The 27,650-nt window shown below is 53.8% G+C and overlaps 3 protein-coding genes across 5 annotated transcripts; 2 read left to right on the top strand and 1 right to left on the bottom strand.

Annotated features, from left to right (window-relative positions):
* The first annotated feature begins 1,564 nt into the window (after nt 1-1,564).
* On the top strand, nt 1,565-11,661 carry PHKG2 (phosphorylase kinase catalytic subunit gamma 2). 2 transcript variants are annotated; one of them, XM_032842566.1, is made up of 10 exons: nt 1,565-1,583; nt 1,986-2,098; nt 6,807-6,982; nt 7,258-7,312; nt 8,323-8,388; nt 8,475-8,638; nt 10,444-10,534; nt 10,633-10,786; nt 10,859-10,984; nt 11,092-11,661. In XM_032842566.1, exons 2-10 carry the CDS (start codon nt 2,004-2,006, stop codon nt 11,383-11,385), a joined length of 1,221 nt encoding a protein of 406 aa, XP_032698457.1. In that variant the 5' UTR covers nt 1,565-1,583; nt 1,986-2,003; the 3' UTR covers nt 11,386-11,661. The 2 variants fall into 2 exon arrangements, with proteins under 2 accessions (XP_032698457.1, XP_032698456.1); XM_032842565.1 differs by lacking the exon at nt 1,565-1,583 and adding an exon at nt 1,604-1,656.
* An 83-nt stretch (nt 11,662-11,744) lies between these two features.
* On the bottom strand, nt 11,745-15,090 carry CCDC189 (coiled-coil domain containing 189). Its single transcript, XM_032842567.1, is given in 10 exon segments — nt 11,745-11,955; nt 12,294-12,380; nt 12,454-12,484; nt 12,486-12,524; nt 12,604-12,720; nt 12,921-12,991; nt 13,596-13,765; nt 13,926-13,991; nt 14,507-14,538; nt 14,865-15,090. Coding segments are annotated over 10 exon segments (996 nt in total). The 5' UTR covers nt 15,069-15,090; the 3' UTR covers nt 11,745-11,776.
* Nucleotides 15,091-15,539: 449 nt separating this feature from the next.
* On the top strand, nt 15,540-27,380 carry RNF40 (ring finger protein 40). Of its 2 annotated transcripts, none has more exons than XM_032842548.1 (20): nt 15,540-15,641; nt 15,750-15,953; nt 16,373-16,540; nt 16,675-16,816; nt 17,493-17,699; nt 18,238-18,359; nt 18,461-18,607; nt 18,701-18,775; nt 19,696-19,815; nt 19,911-20,090; nt 20,284-20,419; nt 21,296-21,417; nt 21,501-21,928; nt 22,015-22,132; nt 22,249-22,398; nt 22,566-22,778; nt 22,858-22,983; nt 24,005-24,145; nt 24,256-24,357; nt 26,103-27,380. In XM_032842548.1, the coding sequence occupies exons 2-20, from the start codon at nt 15,822-15,824 to the stop codon at nt 26,277-26,279; spliced, it is 3,006 nt and encodes a 1,001-aa protein (XP_032698439.1). In that variant the 5' UTR covers nt 15,540-15,641; nt 15,750-15,821; the 3' UTR covers nt 26,280-27,380. The 2 variants fall into 2 exon arrangements, with proteins under 2 accessions (XP_032698439.1, XP_032698440.1); XM_032842549.1 differs by lacking the exon at nt 15,540-15,641 and adding an exon at nt 15,644-15,658.
* The last annotated feature ends 270 nt before the right edge of the window (nt 27,381-27,650 follow it).

Raw genomic sequence — 27,650 nt, 5'->3', positions numbered from 1 at the left:
CACGTTGAAATCAGTATCTAGACTAGTGGTGCTCATTCTCCTGAGATGTGACTGCTTCTAGGCCCTTTCAGAGGTTAAAGCTAGAAAATATCTATTTTTAAATCTATGTTTAAAATTATACCTCCAGGGGCGCCTGGGTGGCTCAGTGGGTTAAGCCTATGCCTTCAGCTCAGGTCATGATCCCAGGGTCCTGGGATCCAGCGGAGCATTGGGCTCTCCGCTCGGCAGGGAGCCTGCTTCCTCCTCGCTCTCTGCCTGCCTCTCTGCCTACTTGTGATCTCTGTCTGTCAAATAAATAAAATCTTTAAAAATAAATAAAATTATACCTCCAATTTCAATCAGTCATAAGATTCTTTCTCTCCTTTTCCCATCTCAAATTCCATAGTCCCGTATTAACCTTGGCTGCCAAATACATCAATATGTTTATTCATTTGCAAATATATATAAATATAAAAATATATTCACTTGCTCAATTTCTGAATAACCCTATTATAATAACAAACAATAAGCCTATTAAGTAAAGCTCAAGTTTTCTTTGCAATTATTTTGTCTTTAGATTGGTGGTATAAAGTCAAAGTACTCTGTTCAAAAGTTACTTGGATTCGTATATGGTTGTGATCCCAAAGTGACATTTCTAAGATAGTTGTTAGAAGTAAATGAATTCATTCTGTGCCTCTTTTGCTGGAACAGGATCTCCACAAGGGTAAGGACTCCCTCCGCCCCCCCCCTCCCCCCTCCCCCCCCCCCCCCCCCCCCCCCCTGATAGTTTAGCGTTTAGACGCTCGGCAAATATTTATTGAATGAGTAGGTGAATGCCAGGGTTGAGCTGTGCACTGAAAAGTCTTAAGAAGTAACTCGCTCCTGGCAATATCTCAACTCGCCAGGCTTAGAACAGAGTGTGATACTCCCCAAGGCTTATGGGAGGCGGTGGTAGAAGACTGGGAAAATGTACAACCCCAGACGGTGAGCATGAGAGCTTTGGAGGTATTCAAGAATCCGAGCGGCCGGAGGACTAAGAAGCCACTTCTGGTTGACGTGCCGTGGTTCGTCCAAGTCCACACCAGGTGGCAAGTTGGGGATCCAAGCTGCGAGCTCCGAGAGTTTTAAGAGCCGGAGGCGGCCCCTGAAAGCATACACTTTGGACCAGGCGGCCAATTTTAAAAAAAGCGGACTTGGACAGTGATGCTAGGAAGGGGATGAGGGAGCCATGCCCAAGTCAGCGAACGTGAGGCGCAGCAACTCCCGCGTCCGACACACCCAGAAGCCACGCCTTCCGGGTAAACCTAATTTCCGGGTCCCGTTCCGGGCCTCCAACCCCACTAGACAACAAGCACTCCGCCCCCGTCGTCCCTTGCAGATGCTGTGCGCTAATTGGCTGCATCTGAAGCTCCGCCCCAACATCTTTGCCTTTGGTAACTCCGAGCTCTAACGCCCGCGCCAACCTCGAGACTCTCCGCTTCCTATTGGACTGCAAATTTCCAATCGGAATTGTTTTTGAACCACAGTTTTCAAGCTCCGCTGGCCATTGGCGGACAGGATGGGGGCGTGGCTTGGGGTCGTTGCCGGCGCCGCCCGGGTGTAAGGTAAGGGGCGAGAAGCGAACCCCGCGATAGAGCGGCTTCGCGTCGACCCTGGCTTCTCTCTCCTTCCCCGCGGGTGAGCCTGCGCGAGACCCTGCGCCCCCTCCCAGTGCCCGCCCAAGTGCGCCTGCGCAGCAACAGCCACCTTCCAGTGTGCCCCTTCCCTTTTTCCTCCGCACCTTTTCCCTTCCCCTCCCCCGCCCCCCTCCCTGCCCTGACACCCCTCCCGCACCCTAGGCCCTTTCGTGGGGTCTCCCCAGCCCTGATCCTTCCCCCACCCCGTCCCCATCCCCGAAGATCCTGGCGCCCCAGCCGCAAGGGCTGCGCCTCCGCGAGCCGCGATGTGCGTCCTCCCAGAGCCTGTGGGCCTCACTGCCCTCACTGCCTTCCGTTTCCCCCACACAGGCCCCCACCACCTTCAGAATGACACTGGACGTGGGGCCGGAGGATGAGCTGCCCGACTGGGCCGCGGCCAAGGAGTTTTACCAGAAGTACGACCCTAAGGACGTCATTGGCAGGTGAGGTTTAAGCCAGGGAAACAGAGGTCCGGAGAGGTCGGGCCCTGGCCAGAGCACACGGTTCCATCTGAGGGCTGGATAAATTTTTTTTGTTGTTAGATTATTTATTTATTTATTTGACAGAGAGAGAGAGAGATCACAAGTAGGCGGGGGTGGGGGTGGGGGGAAGCAGGCTCCCCGCCAAGCGGAGAGCCCGATGCGGGACTCCATCTTCGGACCCTGAGTTCATGACCTGAGCCTAAGGCAGAGGCTTAACCCACTGAGCTACCCAGGCGCCCCTGGATAGTTCTAAATGGGAACGAACAGTGGTTAGTGGAGGACCATTTGGGGACTTAAGTCTTTGTCTGGGTCAATCCCCATTTCTTTCACATTCACTCATTTATGTGTTCAACAGACGTAGATAAAGCAACGGAGGTCTGCCAGACACAAAGCTAAACACAGGGAGCATAGAAGAGATTTATGCCTTGGAGAAGAAGTAACTGAAAGAGACACATGAGCATTCAAGTGGTATCAGGTTGTGGGATGGGGCTCAAAACCACAGCTTTCCACAAGGGGTGATCTTTGGGTCTTGAAGGATGAGTAGTGGTGAGCGTGCAGAAAATAGAAGGAAGGCCTCACCTGTAGAGACAGTGGCAGGTACACTTACTCATCCAAGGTTTCCTAAGCACGTACAGTGTGCTAGGCACACTGTGTGAGGCACTGGGGATACAAGTATCACATGTTTTCTGTTCTCCTGGAGTTTGTATTCCAGTGGTAGGGAGAGACAGTAAACACAAAAACAAGACAATAGTCATCATCTGCTCAGGTGAGGGGATGAGAGTAATTAACGACGCTGATGCTTGAAGGATGGGCATGAACAGGAGGATATATTTGGGGCAGAGGGAACAGCACATACAAAGGCACAGGCAAGAAAAGGCCTATTCTAAAGCAATAGGCAGACGATCATGGTGACTGGGATGTAGTAAGTGGGACAAGGTGGAGGAGATGAAGTTGGAGAGGTAAAGAGAGGCCTTATGCCATGATAAAGAATTTCGATTTTATTCTAGTGAAACTGATGGTTTCAAACAGGGTAGTTAAATTAACATGGTCTCATTTATATTTCTGTGATCTGGGGGCTAGGAACTCAGCCTTTCTGTGCCTCAGTTTTGCCATTTAGATTGGGAATAAAAATAGACCCTACCTTGTAGGTTGCTGTGAGGATGGGAAGAATTAATATGATAGTCTTAGAACACTTCTGGCACATAGTAAGTGCTCAACATGAGTATGTTACTACATTTAAAAAAGATCATTCTGACTCTTGTGTATAAAATGGATAGGAGGGGGACAAGAATGGATGTATGGAGACCAGTTAGGAAGCTGTTGATTGATTCAGGCAAGAGATGGTGGTGGTTTAGATTTGAATGGTGGTGGTAGAGATGGGGAGAAGTGTGTCGCGGCCGGCGCGACAAATTGACCAGGGTCAGAGGGTAAGAGGATGCTGAAAAGAAATTAAGAGACAAAGATGGGGGCAGGAGGAGCACCAAGGAGGATGTCCAATAGTGCCAAGTTTATTCAAGGCAGCAAGGCATTATATAGCTAACAGAAACAATCATAAGAAAATATCTATTTTTAGTTTATTACTAAAGAGTTTGCAACATGCACAGAAAATCCCTTCAAGCTTTCCCATTATCTGTTTCCCAAGCACCAGTAGCAGACCCTCTAGCGCCAGATACTAACTTCAAGGCTACTCAAGACATAGTTTATGTAAGCACAGCACAGTCTTACAATGGTGTAGTTTATAGCCCATGCAAGGACAGCAAGGACCAGCCAAGAATTTCTGACCCCGACCAAATCGTCTCTGACTAGCAAACATGTGGGAAGTCACGTAGGCGAGCGCACAACACATAGCACAGACCCTTTCTCAGGGCTACTCGACTTTATCGACCTAAGCCTTTTGCTCGGCTATTCAGCCTTTAAAGGAGGCACAAGTCAGGGCCTGGTTTGGTTCTCGTCTCAAGCCTTATCGTGGCCTCCCACAGAAGTGGGTAGATTGAGGTGATGATTTGAAGAGAGACTGATACAGTTTCCTGAGAGACCAGATATGGGCCATAAGAAGAAGAAAAGGAAATAGGAATAATGTCTAAGGTTTGGGTTTGAGTGCCTGAGTACCATTTTCTGAAATGAGGAAGGCCAAGAAGGATCGGATTGCCGGGAGGGCCGAGCAAGTCAAGAGTTCAGCTTTGGAAATGTGAAGTTTGAGATATCCAGCTGGAGCTGTCAAGTGGGTACATGTCCCTGCAGCTCGAGACAGAGCTGTGATAGAGCAATCAGTTGGGGAGGCAGTAGCATATGCATAGTAGCTGGCGAGAAAATATATGGAAAGAAGTGAAAGGGGCCAAGCTCAGGCCCTGGGGCATGTCACTTAAGGAGTTAGAAAAGGAGGAGTCAGCAAGGGAGACTAAGGAGATAGCATCTTTGAGTTAGAAATAAAAACAGGAAAATAATGTGCTTCTAGAAAGCTGGCATGGTCTGCCGTGATCAGTGCTTCTGAAGCCAGGAAAGCAGAAAGGGCTATTAGATTTGTTCAGACTCCTTTCAGATATCACATGCAGATGTTAAAGAGGCCTTTGGGATCAGGAATTCTGGAAAGGAATCAAAACTTGAGGCAGTGCAGTGGGAGCCATTTGCACAACTGGTACTTAAATCGCCCAGGACAGGATGGTCATCAGGGGGAAAGGGTATCTGGAAAAGAAGAGAGCTGACATCCAAGTCCTAAACTGGTGCGGGGTTTCAGGACCAGGTAAAGGAGGATTCACTGAGGCTAGGAGAGCCCTTAGGGAAGAACAATGGTTCCACTGCTATGGGGTGCAGAGAGATCAGTTTCGGAGAAAGCAGGTCAGGGAATAGGGTTCGTTAGCCTCTCATTCCAGCATTACTGTAGCAGCAGCATCCCTGGTCTCTGTCTTTTCCCTGTGTTTCTCCTGCACAGTAAATTACCTGTACACTCTCACTAAATGAGTTCCCAGAGTGCCAGTTTCTTCATGTATGAAATCTTCATGTCTGAAGTCTTCATGTCTGAAGCTTTAAAAGAGCTTGATGCATTCTAGAAATTGGTGATAAGTTCTAAGTCACTGAAGCAAAGATTGAATAGCAGGGACATAGCCAAAAATGAGGCTGCAAAGAAACTGAGACCATTTGGTGAAGGCCTTGAATGACAGGCGAAGGAACTGGGATTTTACTTCTATCTTGCAGGTAATAGGGAGGCAGTATGGAGAGAATACAGTGTTGAGTGTCCTCCATAGTTAACTGTATAAGGTTGAAATTATTAGGGCTCACTTAAAAAGAGCACAGTTGCTCTAGGGGTCCCGCTGAGGAATGAGGGTATGCTTAGAGCTTAGTTGAGAATTTAAGCTGGAAAGGTTTTAAGCAGGAATGACATAACTGGGGCGGTCATTCTGGAAGCAGTGTGGTGGATGGGTTGCGTGGCCGAGGTTGGCAGCGGGGAGATTAGTGAGGAGGCCGTTATGGCTATGGGGGTGGAGTACTAGGAAGCAGATTTGAGAAACACACCAGAGGGAGTGGACTGGTTGGATGTGGTAGATTGTGAAAGAAAGGGGAATACCAAGAACTCTACTAAGATTTCTAGTTCGGGAGTCTGATTGAATGGCATTACTGTTAATGGGGGAATTAAAACTGTCAAGTGGCAAAGAATAAGATAGTAAGAAGTGGTGAGCACTGTAGCAGCTAGAAGGTTCTTGTCCCACTTAAGACGGGAATTCAGATTTGAAAAGAACAGCTCACTGACCAAACATAACACATCTGTGGGCTGTGTTTGGCTGGAGGGTCAGTGGTTTAGATCTCTTGATGGAAATAGAGATGTGGGTGACAGGCATTCTAAGCAAAAGGAATTATGTAAGAACAAAGGAAGCCGTGAAGGGCAGCCAGGGCACGAGCACAGGAAATGTGGTGTGAGGTCCGATCTTAGAGAGATTCATACTTAGCCTGAGGTACTTGTAGGATCGTAAGGAATTGGCGACAGATTCCAAGCCAGGAAATACATGTCTAGGACTTTCTCTTCACCATGCCAAATGGATTTTTCTTCTTCTACCTCATGGCATTTGACACCTCTTCAAGTTGACGTTGTCCACACTTCAGAGCCCGCAAAGTGGAAGTCCAGAGACCTGATGTCACTGGGTCACTTGGAGGTTAGTTAGTGGCACATTTGGGACCTACACCAAGGTCTCCTGATTCACAACTTTGTTCTCCAGTCAATGGTCTGCTGTTTATTTGGAACCTCTTAAACTTGAGGTATTGTAGGAGAACTTTGGGATTTGGAAGGGGTAATCAAGGGAAGTGTGAGTAAAATTTGGAGGGAGCCTTAGATCATTTCTTCTTGCTTTCTCCTTGTGGGGTTCCAGGAGAAGCGGCAGGTTCTGGGGCGCAGTGTGGAAAGGACCTCCCTAAGCTTCTCCATGCAGGGAGTGGCTGAGGCTGGATTCGAACCCAGTACCCCACCTGCCTTCCCTGTGAGCATCTTGCTGGGTACTCACATGGCTTGCTGAGGCTACTGTGAAGCTGCCGTAGGCCAGGGTGAGCTGCGGCAGGCTGCCTTATTGTCCAGATGGGGCTTCAGAATACGGTGCAGTGGGTACAAGGATGGCGAGGCTCCACTCTGTGTGGAAATGAGAGAGCAGGAGGCCCTGACGCGTGTGCGGTCTGACTCTGGCAGAGGAGTGAGCTCCGTGGTGCGCCGTTGTGTTCATCGAGCCACTGGCCACGAGTTTGCGGTGAAGATCATGGAGGTGACAGCTGAGCGGCTGAGTCCTGAACAGCTAGAGGAGGTGCGAGAAGCCACGCGGCGAGAGACGCAGATCCTTCGCCAGGTCGCCGGCCACCCCCACATCAGTGAGGCTGCGTTCCCCGCTCCCATTAGCCGACAGCCACCTCCTGCCGGCCCTGCCCACAGCCCATTCCCCCCAGCACTGCCTCCACACCTCTGCTCCCTTCATCATGGCTCTGCTCCACCTCACAGTGTGGCCAGCCTTTGGGTCCCTACTGCCTCCTTTTGGTTCTCCTTCCTTCCCAATAACAGCCCACTGCCACCTCGGGGTGGAACGCCCCTTTAACTTGCACCTGCTCCTTTCCATCTCCGTATCTCTGCCTTTCTGCCTCTTTCCCAGTCACTCTCATCGATTCCTACGAGTCTTCTAGCTTCATGTTCCTGGTGTTTGACCTGTGAGTATCTCCCTGCCCTGATCTAAGAAGCATCCTCCTCCCCTCCATGCATGGCCCCAGCCTGACAACACAGTGGGCTGAGATTACCCTGCTCACACCTTCCCATGGGCCCGTGGCCCGGGCCCCTCTCCCTGGGTGCCCTGAGGAGGCGAGTTCTTCCAGAGTGCTCATGACCAGCCAGTTAAAAAGGGTTTCCGTGACCCCCGGGCGCATTGTCCCAGTCCCCCATGGTTATAAGATCAGCAGGGAAGACTGAAGAGCTGAACGCTTCTTGACAGATTCTTGCTCCCCTGTCCCTTGCTGTGAACACCCTACTTGGTGTTTGTCTCTGCCCATTGGTTCATTTCCTGGGCAGTCTGAATCCACGTGTGAGATGTTCTACAATATAGTGTAAACCAGTGCAAAGGCATTTCAGAAGAGTGGTTTGAATAGCAAGTAATTAAGAGAGACCCCTGGAAAAACTTCACGAAGTCTTCCTACAGAAATGACCCTCTGCAAAAGGGGCGGGGGAGGTAGGAAGCGTCTGTCCCCTCACCATGCAGCCTTGCAGAACAGGTGCATGCCCCCAGGCAACCCCTGACTTCGAGGGTCGATGCAGAGTTGCAGTTAGAAACTTGGTTTTTGAAAGACAAGATAAAAATAAGATCCTGCCCATCTTTTTTGCCATTATTACCTGTGAAGTTTTGGTCCATGATCTAAATAGATTCATTTTAGAGGGTCCTCTTTGAATATAATGAGGACCTCCCGGAAATTGCGGCTGCAAGAAGGTTCTTACTCTTGCTAGCACAGCAGCCATGGCATGGCGCATGTATTTTGACTGGCAACCCCTGGGCCAAACTGCCACTGGCATCCAGTTCACTCTTGGGGCACTCTGATCGCTCAAAAAAAAAAAAACCAAAGAGGACTATCTCTCCCCTGGCCTCTCCCATGGTATTTTCTATGAGCACTGGCTTATTTTTCCCAGTCCCCATGTAAGGTACACCTACCTCCCAACCCCTCCTGTCCCTTAGGATGCGGAAGGGAGAGCTGTTTGACTATCTCACAGAGAAGGTGGCCCTCTCCGAAAAGGAAACCAGGTAATGACTGAGCCTTTGGCCCATGGGGTGACCAGGGGGCAGGGCGGGGTAGGGAGAAGCAGATGAGGAGACTGTGCCTTCCCCAGGTCCATCATGAGATCTCTGCTGGAAGCAGTGAGCTTTCTCCACGCCAACAACATTGTGCACCGAGACCTGAAGCCCGAGAATATTCTCCTAGATGACAATATGCAGATCCGACTTTCAGATTTTGGGTTCTCCTGCCACTTGGAACCTGGCGAGAAGCTCCGAGGTGAGGGGGCCTGGTGCCCTAAGAGGCTTGGGAGGGAAGGGGACCCAGGCCTGAGGCTGGTTAGCTGGGTCTGACAACCGAGTACCCAGGTATCAAGAAAAAGGGAGAAGTCAGTGAGCACTTGCCAAGTACCTTCTGTGTGCAAAGCCTCGTGTGCATCTGAGTGGGCTTCCCGGTCTGCGTGGGGGAGGGGACAGACAGGTGTGCCAGGCAAGGGACCATGCAGGGGAAGCCAGGATGGAGGAGCACCTGATTCAGCTGGAGGGACCTACGGAAGGAGGGGTCTCCAGAGCTGGGCCTGTCCCGAGGAAGAAGGCGGTGGAGGGGTGGGGGTGGATAACAGGCCTCAGCTGCATGTTTGGGTTTTGGTACAGATAGGATGGCAGTGTGCTGCTTAGGTGCTAGGAAGAGCCCCATGTGGCCAGACTGTGCTGCTCCGCTGGTGTACTGGGACTCACCCTGTGTGACACCATTGTGTCACCATTGTGACAGAGATATTTTTAGTGCAAATGGAAGACTTCACAAAGTCTGACTGTGGACTCCTTAGAGCTATTAACATTGTACTTTCTGTCCCTCATTGGCTTGGTGCTGTGCTATTAACAGCTGACATTCATTGGCACTGCACTAAGTCTTTATATGGCTGGGTTCTCTAGATCCTCTTGACCCCTCTTTGAGATAGTGTCTGGATCACCATTTGATAAATGGGCTTAAAGAGGTGAGGGGACTTGCCCACAGTCAGGTAGCTGGGACTTGAACTTGAACAGTCTGACTCCAGAGCTCATGTTCATAACCTATGGACTTAACATGTTTGTCTTGCGGATGCTGTGCTTTGTTTCCCTTTGGGCTTCCCCATACACTTTTTCCCATTCTGGAACCATCTTTGCTCCTCCCCCACACCACTCTTGCCCTTGGCTTTAGGAACTCAGGTTTCCCTTTAAAGCTCCAGGTTTAGATCCCCTGCTTTATCTTCTACTTCTCCCTTCAGGACACACCTCTTACTCTATTATTTCTTGTTTGCTTTCGGATAGACAGCTTGGTAAGGGCACATCTAATTTCACCAGTGTCTAGTATGGTGCCTGGTACATGGTGGGCATTCTTCAATACTTTTGGTGGGAATGAATTGCCCAGAAGAGTCAGGTCTATTAAGCTCTCCTGGAAGTATGGCACAGAACACAGTTGGGCAGTTGCCAAGATGGAAGATTTGGTGCCTGAAGCAGAAGCAGCTACATATAACAGGCTTGGATCAAGTCGTGGAGGGCTCTGTGTTGGAGGAGTCTAGACTTGAGCCCAAGGCCATATGGGATGGGGAGGGGAGACAGCCAGGGAAGGATTTTAAATGAGAGACTTACCTAGTGTGTGCCTTAAGAAATCCCATAGGCCCACTTGTTCTCCTTGGGTTTGAGTGCTGATTCCACTATACAGAATAGCGATCATAGGTGGAGGAATCAATTTGGGCAGAAAGGAACATAGAAAAGAGTGAAGATTTGTTTTCCGTGTGTATTATGTATGTAAAAACGTGATAAAAGGCTGTGTAAGGGGTGGGTGGGTGGGATGGAGGTGCCAAAAGATACGGTGACTGCAGTCAGTCCAAAAATCAGATTTTCCCAGGAATACCACAAGGAACCTTGGTGGTTACTTGAGCTGTTCAGCAGGGATGGGGCCGGGTGAGCCCTCAGCGGAGGGTGGGCAGGAGCAGAATGGGAACCCTTTCAGCCCTGGCAGTGTGGGGGCTCAAGCAGAGGTCTGGAGTTAGGGACCCTTGAAGGAGCTGGTGGCATCCGTCAATCTCAGCCTTCTCTCCCCAGAGTTGTGTGGGACCCCAGGGTACCTAGCACCAGAGATCCTTAAATGCTCCATGGATGAGACCCACCCTGGCTACGGCAAGGAGGTCGACCTGTGAGTTTCCGGTCTCCCCGCCTCCCCGCTCCTCTGTGTCCCATCGTTCACACGCCTGCCTGGCGCCTCGTTCTGCCTGACTCCGCTCTCTCCCCCAGCTGGGCCTGCGGCGTGATCTTGTTCACACTCCTGGCTGGCTCACCACCATTCTGGCACCGCCGCCAGATCCTGATGTTACGCATGATCATGGAAGGCCGGTACCAGTTCAGCTCGCCCGAGTGGGATGACCGTTCCAACACGGTCAAAGACCTGGTGAGCCAAGGCTGTGAGTGGGCTGGGGAGGAGGCCCAAGCACTGCCTCTCACGCTCTGGGGTTCCCCCTAGATCTCCAGGCTGCTCCAGGTGGACCCTGAGGAGCGCCTGACAGCGGACCAGGCCCTGCAGCACCCGTTCTTTGAGCGCTGTGAAGGCAGCCAGCCCTGGAACCTCACGCCCCGCCAGCGGTTCCGGGTAAGCCTGCGAGCTGCGGGGTTGTGCCTGCTCCTCTGTGCCGTGATCTTTCTCCTATGGTGGCTACTGCACTGGAGCTCACACGGCCCCCCCCGCCTCCCCACCAGGTGGCAGTGTGGACTGTGCTTGCTGCGGGACGCGTGGCCTTAAGCACCCAGCGTGTCCGGCCATTGACCAAGAGCGCACTGCTGAGGGACCCTTACGCCCTGCGGCCCGTGCGGCGCCTCATCGACAGCTGTGCCTTCCGGCTCTATGGGCACTGGGTGAAGAAGGGAGAGCAACAGAATCGTGCCGCCCTCTTCCAGCACCAGCCCCCCGGGCCTTTTCCCATCACGGGCCCTGAAGAGGAGGGGGACTCCGCTGCTATCCCCGAGGAGGACGCTGTGCTGGCGCTGGGCTAGCACTTTGGCCCCGGGGACCCCAGAGTGTAGGACTCTCCAGGAGGAGGATTTTTATCATTCCAGCCCTTCTGGGCTTTGGCCTCGGGCCTTGCCCCTCAGGCTGGCCAGGCCCACCACTGCTTATACTACCATGAAGAACAGCCATGTACCCCTGCCCCCACCAGCCAGGGCTTTGGGGTCGGAGCAGAGGGGGAAGGCAGCCACTCGCAACACCACGCCTGGCCTCATCTGTGCTGCTTCTGCCGCATTTGCAATAAAATCTGCACGCCAGAGGGAGCCGGTGCCCAGTGTCTGGTGTCCGGCTTTGGCACGGGAGCCCAGAAGGTGCTCGGGAGCAGGGCGGGGATGGGGCTGCCGTGCCCTGGGCCTTTATTGGGGAAAATGCTGGGGGTCACTTGGTCTTGTTCTTGCCTTTGCCAGAAGGTGGCTGGAAGGGCCGCTCTAGGGTGGTCAGCTTGCTGCTAAGCCGTTCCTCGCTGGCCTGGAGCTGCTCCTCCATCAGCTGTTGGAGCTGCCTCAGCTCCTTGTTCATCTGGGTCCTGATGTAGGCTTGCAGGCTGGCGACCTGGCCTGCCGGGACAGGGAAGAAGGGGCAGGTCAGCAGAGATGCTGTGCCGCTGCACCAGTGGCAGTGTAGCTTTATTTGAGGGAAAGCCAGCTATAACCCTTCCGCGGAGAGAGGTGGGGGAGCTGGCCACCTGGATCCTCTGGATTGCTGATCAGCAGATAGCTCCTGCCTCAACCCCAGCAGCTGCACTCTTATTACCTGTTTGTCACCTTGGACTTCTGCATAAGGAACCATTTGGAGAAAGGACACTGTGCCTAAAACAGACCTGAAGTCCTGATGTGATCTAAACCCTTCATTTTATACCTGCCCAAAGTCACGGGGGACCCTAACCCATCCTCACTTGGCTCTGGCTCCGGCTCTGGCTGGACCCCTGTTTCTGGTTCCTCTTGTGGGCTGATGCCCTGCTCCACCTCCTCGCCGCCTTTCTCTGCAGGCCAGAAGCAGGAAGAGCCTTCAGCCCCAGCCCCAGCCCCAACCCCAGCCCCAGCATTCTTCCTTACCTGTTTCCTCCTCTGGCAAGAGCTTGGGGGGGCTGTAGCCCCATGTAAGTCAAAGACAGATCCAGTCGCACCTGGGAAGGAGGAGGAGAGAGGCTGAGAGGAGGACATCTGCACTGAGTGAAAGGGGGAGGCGAAGGGCGGCCTCCGTACCTGGGGCGTGAAGACATATTTGTAGAGCTTAAAGTGGCGAAAGTAGGTGTTGACCACATAATCTGCCAGGGCCAGCAGCTGTTCCTCCCTAAAGAGGTTGATACTGAAGGGGGGCCGCTGTGGGGATGATTGGGAGTGAGAGGACTGACCACCTCCAGGAACCCTGACATTTTCTCCAGGTGCCCAGCCCTGGAGGAGCAGGGAGAGCCCCCTGCAGCCTTCAGAGGAAGATGAGGGTGATGAGTGTGCGAGAGGACAGGAGACTGGGCTAGACCTTATCTGTGGGAGACCGAAGATCTCGTTTCAGGGGAACTGACCCTGACTCCATGGCAAAAAAGGACACTGATGAAGTAGCGGTAACATTCCTCCACGTTACCCAAGGGGGTTGCTGGGAGAGAAAACAAGATGTAACAAGTGAGTCCCCTCCCAGATAGTCATTCATTTCACTCACTCACCAGCTACCTTACTGAGCATGAGCTTTGGAAGTGAACAGCTCTAAGGTTAAGTCCTTGTTTCATTAACTCACTCAACAGCACCCACAATGCACTGTTCCAGGCACTGAACAAGACAGACGAAATCCTGCCCTTAAGTAACATACAATAAAACAAAAACTATGGCATTTCAGCTCTTGTTAAACATCCCACAGGATATCAGTTCCCGGAATAAAGTGGGAGGTGAGGGAGGAGCTATTTACTAAGCATTGTCTCTATATTTGTGTATACACAATACAAATATATTGTGTATACCTATAATACACAAATTATAGGTAATACTACCTACAGTATTCCTCAGAACAGTCTCATAAAGTTGGTGCTATCTATAAGGAAATGGATGGTTTCAAAGCTGAAATAACTTGTGCGTGATAATGCTGCTTGTAATGACAGAACAAAGATTCCAGGTGGTAATCCACTGCTGCTTCCCGTGGTCCCTTGTGCCATCCCCGCCTCCACTGTCCCCTGGGCTCAAACCCTTTGGTAGCTGCCTCCTCTCACCAACACAGGCCTTATGAAGATCTTGGAGCAGGGCACAAGCTGTCGATGTCTGTTCCAGTGAGAAGCCCTGCTGACGGCAGAAGATGAGTGCGTGGGAGAAGAGGTCTAGGGTGATGGCCTCCTTCAGGCTTTGCTCAGGACAGCTTAGCCCCAAGAGCTCAGCTAGCACCCTTGGGAGGGAGACAGGAAGGAAGAACTGAGCAGCCCCTTCACCACCCCACACTGGTGCACCATGTATTCTGGAGCTGAGCACCCATGCCTTCCCAGCACAGCCCTCTTAGCCTTCCCCAGGAGCCAGCTCTTCTGCTCTTCCCTGTCCCATCCCCATACTCCCTCATCTCCTCAGTGTTGGCTGTCTTCTCCAGCCTGTGCATGGAATGGATATCCAGGTACTTCCTGTCGTAAGACAAGAGGAGAATAGGTGTTGGTGGCCATCAGGCATTAGTCTCATGACAGGGCTGCGATGGCTAGAGCATTGGACTGGGAACCAGGAGACCTCAGCTTGAGGGTTTGCCCTTCTACTACCCTCAATGGGCAAGTCACTTCCTCTCTGGTTGTAACTTTCTCCATCTGTAAATGAGGGATATGGTGTAAAGGAACTCTTAGGATTCTCTTCATTTATAAAGCTGAGGATTAGGTAACGAGTTCTTGTCTCTGCCACTCCCTACGGCGTCAGTGTCTCTGTTTATACAATGCTCCGTAGCAGTCGGTATTGCATTTACATCTGTAGTCTTCTTCCCACCCTCCCTCTTTGGACTGAGGAGGCAGGAAGGCTGGAGATCTAGTCATCTTGGATAATTGTAGTTTCCTCATCTATCAAACGGGGAATGCCCCAGCTGTCTGACAGGACTGTTGGGGAGGAATAATGCAAGCGTAAAGTGTAGCTTTTCCCCAAGATTCTTCACACTCACCACATGCAGATCCGGGGTTGGGGCAACGGGGGCTGCGGAGAGAAAACGGATTGGGCAGGCGGAGCTTTGCCGTCCCTGGCCCCAGTCCCTGACCCATCTGGAATCTCCAGCGGGCCTAAGAACCTGCTAACTTGCCTTCTCATTTTAAGGATTGTGTACGAGCAACGCTGGCAGGCCAGGCTTCGGTAGGCCCTAAGTACTATTCATGAACATTAAACAATCGGAGTCACGCACCCCTGCCTCTTCACCAAGGCACCCAAAAAACGTCTGGAACGTTATAAACATAACGACGGGTGACGCCCTGCCCGGGAGCCCTTTTACAAGCATTCGTGAGCGGACCACTCTGTCCCGCCCTCACCGGGAACAAGTTGGCTGCAGGATCCTCATCCGCTTCTACCGAGGCCGTGGTTCTGGACTCGGTCCGCACACCTGTTACCATCCGCGTGACGGACCCATCCACTGAGCTGAGGTCTTTCTGGGGTTCCCGCTGCAGCTCTGAGGGCTGTTCACGCTCCGGCTGTATCTTCAGGACCGTGAATTGGCTGGACTTCTGGCGGATCATCCCGTCGCTCTTCCTAGGCGCGGGTCACCACAGGCTGTGTCCCGCCCAGGTCCTGGGAACGCCGGTTCTCGGGCAGTGATTGTCAAGTCCTCCCTCCAGCGACGCCTCAGCCAATCTACGCCGCAGAGAGGCCGGGTGCGGCCAATCCGCAGGGAGCGTCTCCCTCCGTCTCAACGGCGACCGTTGCTAAGGGATTTCGTGGAGGGGAAGCGAGTGTAGGACGCTCACCAATCAGTGAGAAGAGAAGGCGCATGCGCAATAAGTTTCAAGCTCCGCCCCCGTGCCCTCGCTTCAAAGTGGCTAACAGGAGGTAGGCGATACCCTTAGGGCTGGAGGATGTGAGTGTGGTGTCAGTTGCCACGGGAACTGTCTGCTGGCCAATCACCGGTAGAAAGAGGAGTTGTTCAGGAAGAGACCAAACCGGACCCGAGAGGCGGGACAAAGCGCGACCAATAGAAACAGGAAATGAAGTTTCGCCACATCCGGCATTGCCTGCGGCGCTTGCGCTGTGGGCTGAGGAGGCCGGTGACGTCCGGTGAAGTCCAAGATGGCGCTAGGCTGAGTCCGCCGCGGGTGAGGGTCCCGGGCAGGTGGGGGCGGGATCCAGCAGGTGTGTGCGGGGAAGGCTTGGGGCTGCGGAGCACTGGCCGCCTCTCCACCTCTGCACTCTGTCTTCTACAGGTGACGGAAGTGCCGCCTACGCCCTCCTGACGTCCCTCGGGAGACCCTGCGCCGCTCCTCGCAGCCGCGGCCATGTCTGGACCCGGCAACAAACGCGCCGCCGGCGACGGCGGCTCGGGGCCCCCAGAGAAGAAGCTGAGCCGCGAGGAGAAGACCACCACCACGCTTATAGAGCCCATTCGTCTTGGGGGCATCTCTTCCACGGTTCGTGGGCCTCTACCCCAGTACTCACAACTTGCCAGACTCCCATCTCTTCGCCGGAATCATCCAGAGCCTTTACTGCCTGTTCCCCCAAGCTTAGCGGGATCCACTTTACAGAACACTCTGTTGAAAGAAACCGAGGACATGACGTCTGCCTTCTTTTTACAGATAGGAAAACAGGTTCCCAGAAGGCGTGTGACTTGTCAAAGACCTGAGAATTAGAGGCAGAAAAGCAGAACTTGACCCTCCGCACAATTAAGATGCTCTCTCTGTGGGTGCCTAAATGTCTTTAAATCCTGCTAGTGGTTAGTGTGGGGATAACTGTCTTCTCCGTTCCAGTTGCTCTCTTTTGTCTCTCTCTGTGATTGGTTTCTTGGGCCCTGCTTGACCCTCTCCTCATCCCTTTTGTTTTCCTTTGGTAGGAGGAGATGGACCTGAAGGTTCTGCAGTTCAAGAACAAGAAACTAGCAGAGCGGTTGGAACAGCGACAAGCTTGTGAAGATGAACTCCGAGAACGAATTGAGAAGCTGGAGAAGCGGCAGGCCACAGATGATGCCACACTCCTCATTGTCAATCGCTACTGGGCCCAGGTGGATGCCCCTCTGCTTTCCAAGACCTGGCCTTGATCCAGCTGCCAGTCCTCAGACTACTCTGCTGGGAAAGGAGTATCATGCTGGGAAGCACCTGAGGGATTCATAACATTTTTGGTGCTTTCTCCCTTCAGCTGGATGAAACTGTGGAAGCCCTTCTCCGACACCATGAGAGCCAGGGGGAGCTGTCTGGAGGGACAGAGTCGCCTGGAACCCAGGAGGGGCCGACACGTGATGAGACCCCTCTCACAGAGCCAGGGACATCGGACCTGAGGGGTAGGGCCAGAGCCCTAGGATCTGGGGAGCTTAATTAAGTCCTGGGAATGGTCCTGGTGAAGAGGGAACTTTTATATTAGTCTCCTGAGTTCCCCACCACCCTTCACACAGATACACACTTTGACTTCATGTTTGAATAGCAAAAAGTAGTGGTTAAGGACTCAGGCCCCAGGCTTTGGAATCTGAGTGACTTGGTTCATAGTGCATGTCAGGTTTGACACTCATTTAATTCAGAAAATATTAATACCGAGTGATAATTGTGAATTCATACTGTAACAGCCTTAGATGAGACAAAGATAAGCCAAAAAAGAAATATTGCCTTTGCCATCGGGGAGGAAGTGATTGTAAACCACAAGTAAAAAGAATAGGAGCCCATGAAAGGGAATTAGTGTATGTGCACTTGTGTGTGGGTCTCGTTGAGATTGCGAAGGCAGAGGCGGCTTCCCTGAGGAATGATTTGGAAGCTCCGTGACCTTGAAATTACTTTAGTTTCCTGAGCCTCTGTAGTTTCACTTTGATGATGGGGACACCAGTGTATTAACGGGCACGGCGTGTGTTGAATCAGTGAGCCACAGGGTGTCAGAGGGCTCAGTCTGGAACTTGGTATGGAGTGGCGGTAACTGCTGCTCTTAACCTCATGAGATCCTCATGAGGGTCTGTCCACCCCCCCCCACAGAGCCCCTGCCCGTGCAGCTGCGGCCCCCGCTCAGTGAGCCAGCTTTGGCTTTTGTGGTAGCGTTGGGCGCCAGCAGTAGTGAGGAGGTGGAGTTGCAGCTGCAGGGCCGGATGGAGTTCTCCAAGGCAGCCGTGTCCCGCGTCGTAGAGGCCTCAGACCGCCTGCAGCGCCGGGTGGAGGAACTCTGTCAGCGAGTATACAGCCGAGGTTAGTTCTCTGTGTCCCACCGCAGAGGTATCTGTCCCCGTTTCTGTCCTGGTTGTGTCCCCTCAATGCCCGAGTCCAGGGGCAGCCAAATTCTCTAGGGAATAAATTAGCCGCGTTCTTGGGAAAGTGGTAGTTAGTAGATGGGGCTCTGCCTTTGGTTCATGGGGTTGAGCTCTAGAGAGCCAGGGGGGAGGAGTTGTTGCTTCTGGGGCCACTGCCTTCCAGCTGGAGACCTCTTTGGAACGCTTTGCACAGATTTTAGTTGCAGTTGCTGACCCACAAGGCGTAGTAGCAAGTGTCCAGGCTTTGCAGGCTGACAGGCTCTCCCAGCCCTAGTCCTGTCATTCTGGGCAGATGGTTCTCCTCTCTGAGCTGGTTTCCTCCTTTGTGCAGTGGAGATAAAAGACTCCGGGCTTTGTCATGAGAAATTGGCAAGACAGCTGGTGGATCACACTGGGCACATAGCAGACTCCAGAATGAGTTAGTACTTTGCCCCATGGCCCTGGATTTGGCTCTTACCTGAGCCCTGCCTTCTCAGGGGACAGTGAGCCCCCCGGTGAGGTGGCTCGGGCACGCACCCGGGAGCTGGGTCGTGAGAACCGGCGGCTGCAGGACTTGGCCACCCAGCTACAAGAGAAGCACCACCGCATCTCGTTGGAGGTGGGATTAAAACCAGGGCAGGGTTTGGATTAGACGCATACGAAGGCTCTCAGGGACCCAAGTTCCCTGCTCTAAGCATCTGACCCTGTTATTGTCTCCAGTACTCTGAGCTCCAGGATAAAGTGACATCAGCAGAGACCAAGGTGCTGGAGATGGAGACGACAGTGGAGGACCTGCAGTGGGACATTGAGAAGCTGCGCAAGCGTGAGCAGAAGCTCAATAAGCACCTGGCGGAAGCCTTAGAGCAGGTGGGGCTTGGGTGCTGGGTCAGACGGAGCCACGGCTAGGCACTTGGAGCCCTTGCTTCTTTCCTCCACCCCCATGGGTCTGTCTCTCCACAGCTCAACTCTGGCTACTATGTGTCTGGGAGCAGCTCCGGCTTCCAGGGGGGCCAGATCACACTCAGCATGCAGAAGGTGAGTAGGCACCATTCTTCCAGTCCCTCCCGCAACCTTTTCTCTGCCCCACCCATGAAAGTCCCCTCCAAATTTAGGACAGATACCTGCATGCTCTGAGTCCCTTCCCTGTCATTCATGCTGCTCTGTTTTATTCATTGATTTGTGTATTTAGTAAGTGATTGTTAACATTAAATCCTAGGCATGGTGCTTAGAAGCAGGCACATGCGAGGACAAAAGAGACAAAAAGCAAAGCTTTCATGGAACTTGGGTTCTAGTTGGGGGAATAAACAAGAAGTAAGATAGTTCATCAGGTGGTTAAAGGTGCCCCAAAGGAAAAGCATAGGAAAGAGACAAACGAGGGCACTTGGGTGCCTTATTAGGTTAAGTGCGTGCCTTCGGCTCGAGTCATGATCACCAGGTCCTGGGATCGAGTCCCATATCAGGCTCCCTGCTCAGCGGAGAGTCTGCTTCTCGCTCTGTCCCTACCCTGCTCATGCACGTGCACACTGTCTCTCTCACACATGAAAGTAAAGAAATCTTCAGAAAAAGGGGAGAGGGAAATGGAAGTATGTTGGAGTTGACTGGCATTCTTAGCTGGCAGGCTGAAAGAGGTGTCTCACTGAGAGGGCTGTCTCACTTGTTCATTGAACATATTTTTTGGTCCTGTGAGGATCATTGTTTCCTGTTAAGCCTTAATTCAGGTTCCTTTTCAGGTCTTTCAAGAAGGTTTCTCTGATTCCTTGTCAGTTATGAGCCTTGGTTCCCAGCACTGATCATGTAGTGTTTTCTCCCACTTATCTGGAAGCCCTTAGGAAAATGCTTGGGTTTGGCTTCTCCCTGGGGCTTCAGAATCCATTACTGCCCACCTTGGGTGGGGATGTGAGGGAAGCATGCATCCTGGCCCGGCCCTGCCTCCCACAGCTTCTCCCATTCCACAGTTTGAGATGCTGAATGCAGAGTTGGAGGAGAACCAGGAATTGGCCAATAGCCGGATGGCAGAGCTGGAGAAGCTGCAGGCCGAACTTCAGGGGGCAGTGCGGACCAACGAGCGCCTCAAGGTGGGCTCTGTTTGGGACTGGGAGGCCTAAACCTACAAGGTAGTGGCCAGGTCCAGAATCCTGTTGCTGATCGCTCGCGGGCACCCTGGCCCTAGGTGGCCCTGCGGAGCCTTCCCGAGGAGGTGGTGCGGGAAACGGGGGAGTACCGAATGCTGCAGGCCCAGTTCTCGCTGCTCTACAACGAGTCTCTGCAAGTGAAGACGCAGCTTGATGAGGCCCGGGGGCTGCTGCTGGCTACCAAGAATTCCCACCTGAGACATATTGAGCACATGGAGGTAGGGCCTTGGAGCAGACCTCAGGGTCAAGGTGTCGCTGGCCTTTGCAGCCACTGTGTGCTGCCAGGGGTCCCTTGGGAATAAGTTCGCCCCAAGCCACAGAGGCCTGAGGTGAGGGGTGGGGGGGGATGTGAGGAGAGGAGTTTGCTAGGGGGCGAAGGGTCGTGTGGGTCCTTAACGCTTCAACCTACAGAGCGATGAGCTGGGGCTGCAGAAGAAGCTGCGCACGGAGGTCATCCAGCTGGAGGACACGCTGGCCCAGGTACGCAAGGAGTATGAGATGCTGCGCATCGAGTTCGAACAGAACCTGGCGGCCAACGAGCAGGCGGGTATGTGGTGAGAACAGGGTGGCGGGGGGACCTTATCTGGGATTGCTCGTCCCTGGTGTGGGGTTGCCGCTTATCCAGATGCAAGGGGGTTAAACCCCTTCCTTTCGCAGAGCCTCCTCTCCCTGGCCAAAACGGGGCTCCTGCCACCTGACTCAAAGGCACGGTGAGGGTCACAACCAGGTGAGGTGGCTGACAGAGCAGGCACAGCCAGAACATGAGCTCTTGGCCCCGCCTGTGGTTCTCTGGCCTTACGGTGTCTCTCTCTCTCAGAGGTATTCGTTCATTTTATGAAGATTTCTGAACACGAGCTATGAGCCGGGCTCTTTTCCATGCTTTGGGATTATGTCCATGAACAAAACACAGACGATCCCTGGTACTGTGGAATAGTATTGTAGTGAAGGAAGACAACAAAGTAAAAAATAGACCTGCCTAACCAGATCTTAGATAGTGGCAAATATGTCCAGAAAAAGAAAGCAGGGAAGAAAGAAATTGTGGGGAGAAAGGGGTTGTGGTCTTGGATCTGGAGGCTAGAGAAGTGAAACTCACAAGGTGACATTTGTTTAAAAATACAAAGAAAGTGGACTAATTTACTTTGGTGAATATTAGTCGTATGTTCCTTTAAAGGAAATTTGGAAATACTAAAAAAAATCTACATTAACAGAAATAACCCAAGTAGGCAGTCTCATGTTAGTTTCGGGTGAGTTTCCTTTGAGGCTGGGTTATCACTTTGAGGTGATCATGCTCTATGTATAAGGCCTCAGTTTCCGTGTCGTCCGCAATGGGAGTGATGCCTGCGGCTCCTCTTCTTCCCCACTGAGGGCTTGGGCCCTTTGTGCAGAGGCCAGTCGAACTACTTCCTTCCCAACCCTCTCCTAGGGCCCATCAACCGGGAGATGCGCCACCTGATCAGCAGCCTCCAAAACCACAACCACCAGCTGAAGGGGGATGCCCAGCGGTACAAGCGGAAGCTGCGGGAAGTGCAGGCGGAGATTGGCAAGGTGAGAGGGGGCTGCCTGGGAAAACCCTTGGCTGGACCCGGGTGAGCACTGTCTCACCTCAGCCCTGTTCTCTGTCTTTGCAGCTCCGGGCCCAGGCCAGCGGCTCAACCCACTCCATCCCTAGCCTGGGCCACCCAGAGGACTCTAGCCTCAGTGCCCCAGCCCCAGGGAAAGAAGAGGGTGGGCCAGGCCCTGTCACTGCCCCCGACGGCAGAAAGGAGATGGCTTCAGTGCCTGGTGCCACCACCACTGCCTCCTCAGTGAAGAAGGAGGAGCTGGTCCCCTCTGAGGAGGATGCCCAGGCCCTAACTCCTGGGTCCCAGGGCTCCTCCTCTCGGGGCCGAGAACCTGAGCCCAGGCCCAAGCGGGAGCTTCGGGAGCGGGAAGGGCCTGGCCTGGGACCCCCATCTGTAGCCTCGGCTCTCTCAAGGGCTGATCGGGAGAAGGCCAAGGTGGAAGAGGCCAAGAGGAAGGAGTCAGAGCTCCTCAAAGGTCTCCGAGCAGAGCTCAAGTGAGCCCCTATTCTTGTTTCCCTCCCACCCCTATCAAAGTGGCCTCCAGCCCCAGTCACCAAGCCTTCCTCCTGTGGCTCCCCAGGAAGGCCCAAGAAAGCCAGAAGGAAATGAAGCTGCTGCTGGACATGTACAAGTCAGCACCCAAGGAACAGCGGGATAAGGTGCAGCTCATGGCAGCTGAACGCAAGGCCAAGGCTGAGGTGAGGACAGGTAGGGCTTGCGGGGCCTGCATAGAGGCTGCCCTGGGGAGTTCTGACCAGAGCAGAGCCCTAGGTCAGCAGCAGGCTATGGCCAGCGCTCACTCTGGTGGCTATAGGTTGATGAACTGCGGAACCGTATTCGGGAACTGGAGGAGAGGGACAGGCGGGAGAGCAAAAAAATCGCGGATGAGGACGCCCTGCGGCGCATTCGGCAGGCGGAGGAGCAGATCGAGCACCTGCAGCGCAAGCTGGGTGCTACCAAGCAGGTGAGAGCCCCTTGTGGTCCCCTTGCTTCTGAATGTTGGGATTCCCTTAACTCCTTGTTGAGTGCTTCCAGCAGATGGTCCGGGCCCACGCTGTTCAGCCCCGTTCTGCCATGGTTTCCTTGCGATCATCGCCCGTGTTCGGTGTCATCTTTGCCCGTTGGCCGCAGGAAGAGGAGGCTCTGCTGTCCGAGATGGATGTGACCGGCCAGGCTTTTGAAGACATGCAGGAGCAGAATGGGCGGCTGCTGCAGCAGCTTCGAGAGAAGGATGACGCCAACTTCAAGCTGATGTCGGAGCGGATCAAGGCCAACCAGATTCACAAGCTGCTGCGGGAGGAGAAGGACGAGCTGGGCGAGCAAGTTCTGGGGCTGAAGTCCCAGGTGAGGCTGCTTGGGGCTTGCAGGCTGGAGCCGAAGGGCCAGCGGCTCCCCAGCACTGAGCCAGCACCCCTGACCTCAGGTGGATGCCCAGCTGCTGACCGTGCAGAAGCTGGAGGAGAAAGAGCGGGCCTTGCAGGGCAGCCTTGGGGGCGTGGAGAAGGAGCTGACGCTGCGCAGCCAGGCCCTGGAGCTCAACAAGAGGAAGGTGAGGCTAGGCCCGAGGGGAGAAAGCAGCCTAAGATGGTGGCTCACAGCTGAAGCCTTGCTGTGCGTCCGCTCCCAGCCCAGCTCACGTCTTGACTGCTTACGGTGTTCCCATCCCTGTGCTGAGCCTTATCTCTGCCCAGTTGCGCTTTGGTCTCATAACAGTCGTGAGATGGTGTTTGTTATTATTTGCTTTTCTCAGCGAGGAAACTGAGGCTTAGGGCGGGCAGCTGACTTGCTCAAGAAAGAGTGGACCTGGAATTGGGCCCTGGATCTCCTTGGCTCCATAACCCACGTTTGAGCACTGCGTTGGTTAGCTGTAAAGTAGGCATGCTGGTCCTTGTCACAGAGTTGTATGAAACCTCAGGAGCATCTAGGTCATGGCAGAGGCTTAAGGTCAATACTGGTTTTCATTTTCTTTCCCTCACTGGGCTTTTTCTTCCCCATTTCATTCATTCATTAAAGCAGTCGTACTCACGCCCTTGCTATGAGCCCACGGCACTGAGTGCTGGGGAGAACCTGGAACCAGAGGGCCCTACCAGAGGTGGGAACCTCCGGTCTTGAGGGGCAGATAACCAGCCAATAATCCCACAGGTAAAATAGGCTATCGCTGATCCCAGTAAGTCTTGTGAAGGAAACTAAGGTGCTGTGAAAGAAAAATAGGGGCGCCTGACTCGGGAGCTGAATGTAAGCTGGGGCTTGAGGGGGCCACTTGGAAGAAGGATGTGTGCTGTGAGAGTTGAGGGGAGCAGAGAGAAGAGCCCCATGGAGGTTGAAGGATGGGCGTGCGTATTATGCAGGTGTGGAAGTGAGTGTGTCAGGAGCTGTGGAGAACAGGAGGAGGTGAAAGTGGGGAGGTCAGGAGGCAGGACTAATTCTAGTGAAGATACTGGACTTGATCCCAAAAGCAAGAGTCACTGGAACATTGGACACAGGCATCTGGAGCATGGCTCCACACACCTGACTCCCCAGGCTCAGGTGATCGGTGCCCCCCCCCCCCCCCCCCATTCCACCTCTCTCAGGCTGTGGAAGCAGCCCAGCTGGCCGAGGATTTGAAGGTGCAGCTGGAACACGTGCAGACACGGCTGCGAGAAATCCAGCCTTGCCTGGCGGAGAGCCGGGCTGCTCGTGAGAAGGAGAGCTTCAATCTCAAGAGGGCTCAGGTGTGTGCATGGGGCAGGGGCAGTGTGGCTCAGGGTCACTGATATGGCCTGGGGCTGGGTGGTTCAAGAGGAGAACCCTTGCACTTAAGCTAGTCCTCCTCCTGCTCCAGGAGGACATCTCACGGCTTCGGCGCAAGCTGGAGAAGCAGCGGAAGGTGGAGGTGTATGCGGACGCGGATGAAATCCTCCAGGAGGAAATCAAGGAGTACAAGGTACGGCTATGGGGCTGAGTTATGCCCCATCAACCCAGGAAATCGTAGATGGGAAGTTGGTGAGCGCTGTAGTGGATAGTCTGGGGGCCCCAGAAATAAGTAGCAAAAAGTGGGCAGCACCTTGGTTGTGGAGACTCGAACAACTGACCAGGTACTGTGTGTGCTTGTGCCAGGCACGGTGCACGGCTAGGCGTGGGAGGGCTGGGAGCTAGCCTTAGTGCCAGACCTCTTGAAACTGACCAAGAGGCGGCGGCCGAGTATTCTGAGTGATGAGCACTGTGATGGCAGAGGCCAGGGCGCATGGCAGGTCCGGGGGTTAGTAGGCTTCCTGGAATGAATGTCATCCAAGGAAAACCTGAGGTGTCAGATCCTGGAGGGTGTGGTGAGTCAGGCTGAGATGCTTGGCTTATCCTATAGGCCACATGGAGACATCAAAGGGTTTTAAGCCAGAGAGTGATGTGGTCTGATGTGCTGTTAGATTCAGCAGAGAGAAGGTGAAGACTAGAGGCAGAGAAGTCTGTTAAGCTGTTGGAGTCACTGAGGCAAAAAATGGACAGGGAGCTAGCCCGGGTGTTAGAGACAAGTAGAGGAGATCAGGAGGCAGAAGGGCTTGGACTCCGCGATGGATTGATGCACGGAGTGAGGAAGGGGGAGATACTGAGAGTGCTTGCATTCCTGATTTGAGAAACGAGGTGGGTGACAAGTGGCACATGATGGGATTAGGAAGACTGTGGAGAAGCAGGTTTTGGTGGACAGTGTGTCTCCAGGATGTTGAAAATGAGGTGCCTGTCGGAAGCTGCCTGGGAAGGCACTTGAAGCAGAAGGACTGTCTGGACGACAGGGGCTTGGGGGATCGTGAGTAGAGGCAGCGGTGGGAACTCCATCAACTGTGGTCCCCCAGGAAGGGTCTGTGGCAGGCTAAGAGACAGGCCATTCTTTGCCCTTAGGAGCTTCAAAGCTTCAGTGATAGAGGAAGAGAAGCCTCTGGTTTGGCCCTGAAGAAGCAGAGGCAGCTGGGGGACAGCCATGGGGAGGGAGAGGAAGGTTTCTCCAGATGAGAGGGCTTGCATGGGTGTGGTTTGAGAGCTAGGGAAGATGTGATGCTGGGGCAGTAGGCTGGGCTGGGATTTCAAGCAGGGTGAGCGGAGGAAGAATGTTGGGGAATGCTGAGTTGACGGAATTCCTGGACTTAGAGGTGAGATCTGGTGGTCGGTGGGAGGTTTCAGGATAGGAGAGGAGATTTGTAAAACCTTCGTAGAGAAGAGTGAGTCCGGGGACCCAGCCAGATCTCTGGATGGCACCAGGCGTGCGCTCAGTTAAGGGTAGAGACAGCAGATTTCTAGTGGCACTGCTCTGCTCAGCTGTGACTTAGCAGGTACAGATGAGGAGAAGGTAGACAGAAAGCTTCAGCTAAGACTGGGGTTTTGCCAGAGAAGGCCACAGGAGTGAGAGGTCCAGCCCCAGGGCAGAGGAGCCCAGGCTGAGCCTGTAGATTGTCAGCCTTGGGAGGGGACATGTTGTTCATGGGTACCAGTGAGCAGGGTAGAATCCAGACTCTGCTTTTGTCAAGTTTTGAGAGCTTGCTCAGTCCTTATCCAGAGAGCGCTCTGCCCCACCTCTTGGTTCTGGGGAGAGTTAGACGGAATCTGTATGTGGTGGGTGTGGCCTGGACCACCTCCTGCCCTCAGCTCGGGGTCTGGGTGCCATCAGGACTGGGCCCGAGCTGCTGCCTTTGCCCGGCCTAGGCGCGGCTGACCTGCCCCTGTTGTAACACCCGCAAGAAGGACGCGGTCCTTACCAAGTGCTTCCACGTCTTCTGCTTCGAGTGTGTGCGGGGCCGCTATGAGGCCCGCCAGAGGAAGTGCCCCAAGTGCAACGCAGCCTTCGGTGCCCATGACTTCCACCGCGTCTACATCAGCTGAACCCGCAACTCAGGGGACTTCGGAACACCCACGGACCCGGGGGCTGTGCCTCCAGTCCCTCCCTACCCCACGTTCAGTGGCCCCTACGCTCCATTCCAGACCCTGTGGGCCCAGCCCCTCTCCACCTCATTGGTTTGGGGGTCCCAGTGCATGCTGGTGGGAGTAAGATCTGTCACGTTTCGTTCTGTCTTCTCCCCCACAGTCAGAGATGTAGCCTGGGGCGCAGCTGCCCTGCAGGAGGGTCTGCTGTGAGCAGCTTGCGGAGCCTGGAGCACTCACCTGAGCTTCCTGGAAGCTGGCCCTAGCCCTTCTCCACAGGCTGACTCCTCGTCCGCTGTCTGCACGGGCGCATCCTAGTCCAAAGGGTGCGATCCCCCAGGCTGTGACCTCCTACCCAAGAGAATGTTCATTCACTACCTGCTTACCCACAAGTGAGGACCAAGGGTGGGCCACTTTCCCCAGCCCCTAAACTCTAGGGCCCAGGGAGACTTTCCACGCTTGGGTGGGCCTTCTCTCCTGTGGAGTCCCCTGGGCTTTTTGGTCTGGTTCTTATGCTAAGGGCCTAAGGAGGTACCCCCTGGGTGGGGGGCACTGTCCTCTTTTTTGGGGGAATTTTGGCTGCTGCGGTCACCTTGCCCTCATCTCAGGAGTGCTGAACCAAGATCATCAGTTTCTATTCTAATCAGCCTCCCCCACACCATCTCGGTTTCTTTTCCAAACCCACTTACCTGCCCCCATCCCATGCTTTCCAAGACTCCACTGGGTCCCCAGCCTGACCCTGCTTTCATCTTGATGGCCTTAACTGCAGTGGAGGCGGAATTTCCCAGGAGGGGAAGGGACAGACTAGTGGCTGGGCCAACTTCCAATCATTCCAGGTAGAGGAGCTTCATCTAACACCCTGTGACTGAGCCTGTCCCCATGATGCTCCCTGTGCTGCCTGCCCAAGCAAATGCCCATGGGATGTGAAGGCGGCAGGCAGGGGCCTGGAAGGTGGAGCTGCTGACCGGTGCAAGGGTCCATTCAGACCCGCAGGCCCTGCTCTAGAGATGTCTTGTACAGGCTGTTAATTGTTATGAATAAACGTCCAACCCTCAGCCTACACTCCGAGTAGCCAGGCTTCCTGCCCTAAATGTGGTCCCAGGTTTTAGCTGCTACACTTCTCCCATCGCTGCCCTGGCTGGCACGTGAACCCCCAAGGGCCTCCATAGAGACTTCACCCTTCCCACCCAGCATCTAGTTACATTTGGACCTAACTGCCGCCTCGGATCCCAGACTGTGCTCGCAGGAAGAGCATGTCTGCAGAGAGAAAGCGTCCATTCGTCCGGCCAGCCGGCTACTCCGATTCCCACCCTGTGGTGTTGACACTCCGCG

Source organism: Lontra canadensis, unplaced genomic scaffold, assembly GCF_010015895.1.
Source record: "Lontra canadensis isolate GAN:19392208 unplaced genomic scaffold, GSC_riverotter_1.0 scaffold132, whole genome shotgun sequence".
NCBI lineage: Eukaryota > Metazoa > Chordata > Mammalia > Carnivora > Mustelidae > Lontra > Lontra canadensis.
Note: the sequence above shows the minus strand (reverse complement) of the source record. Positions and strands in the feature narration are given on the sequence as shown.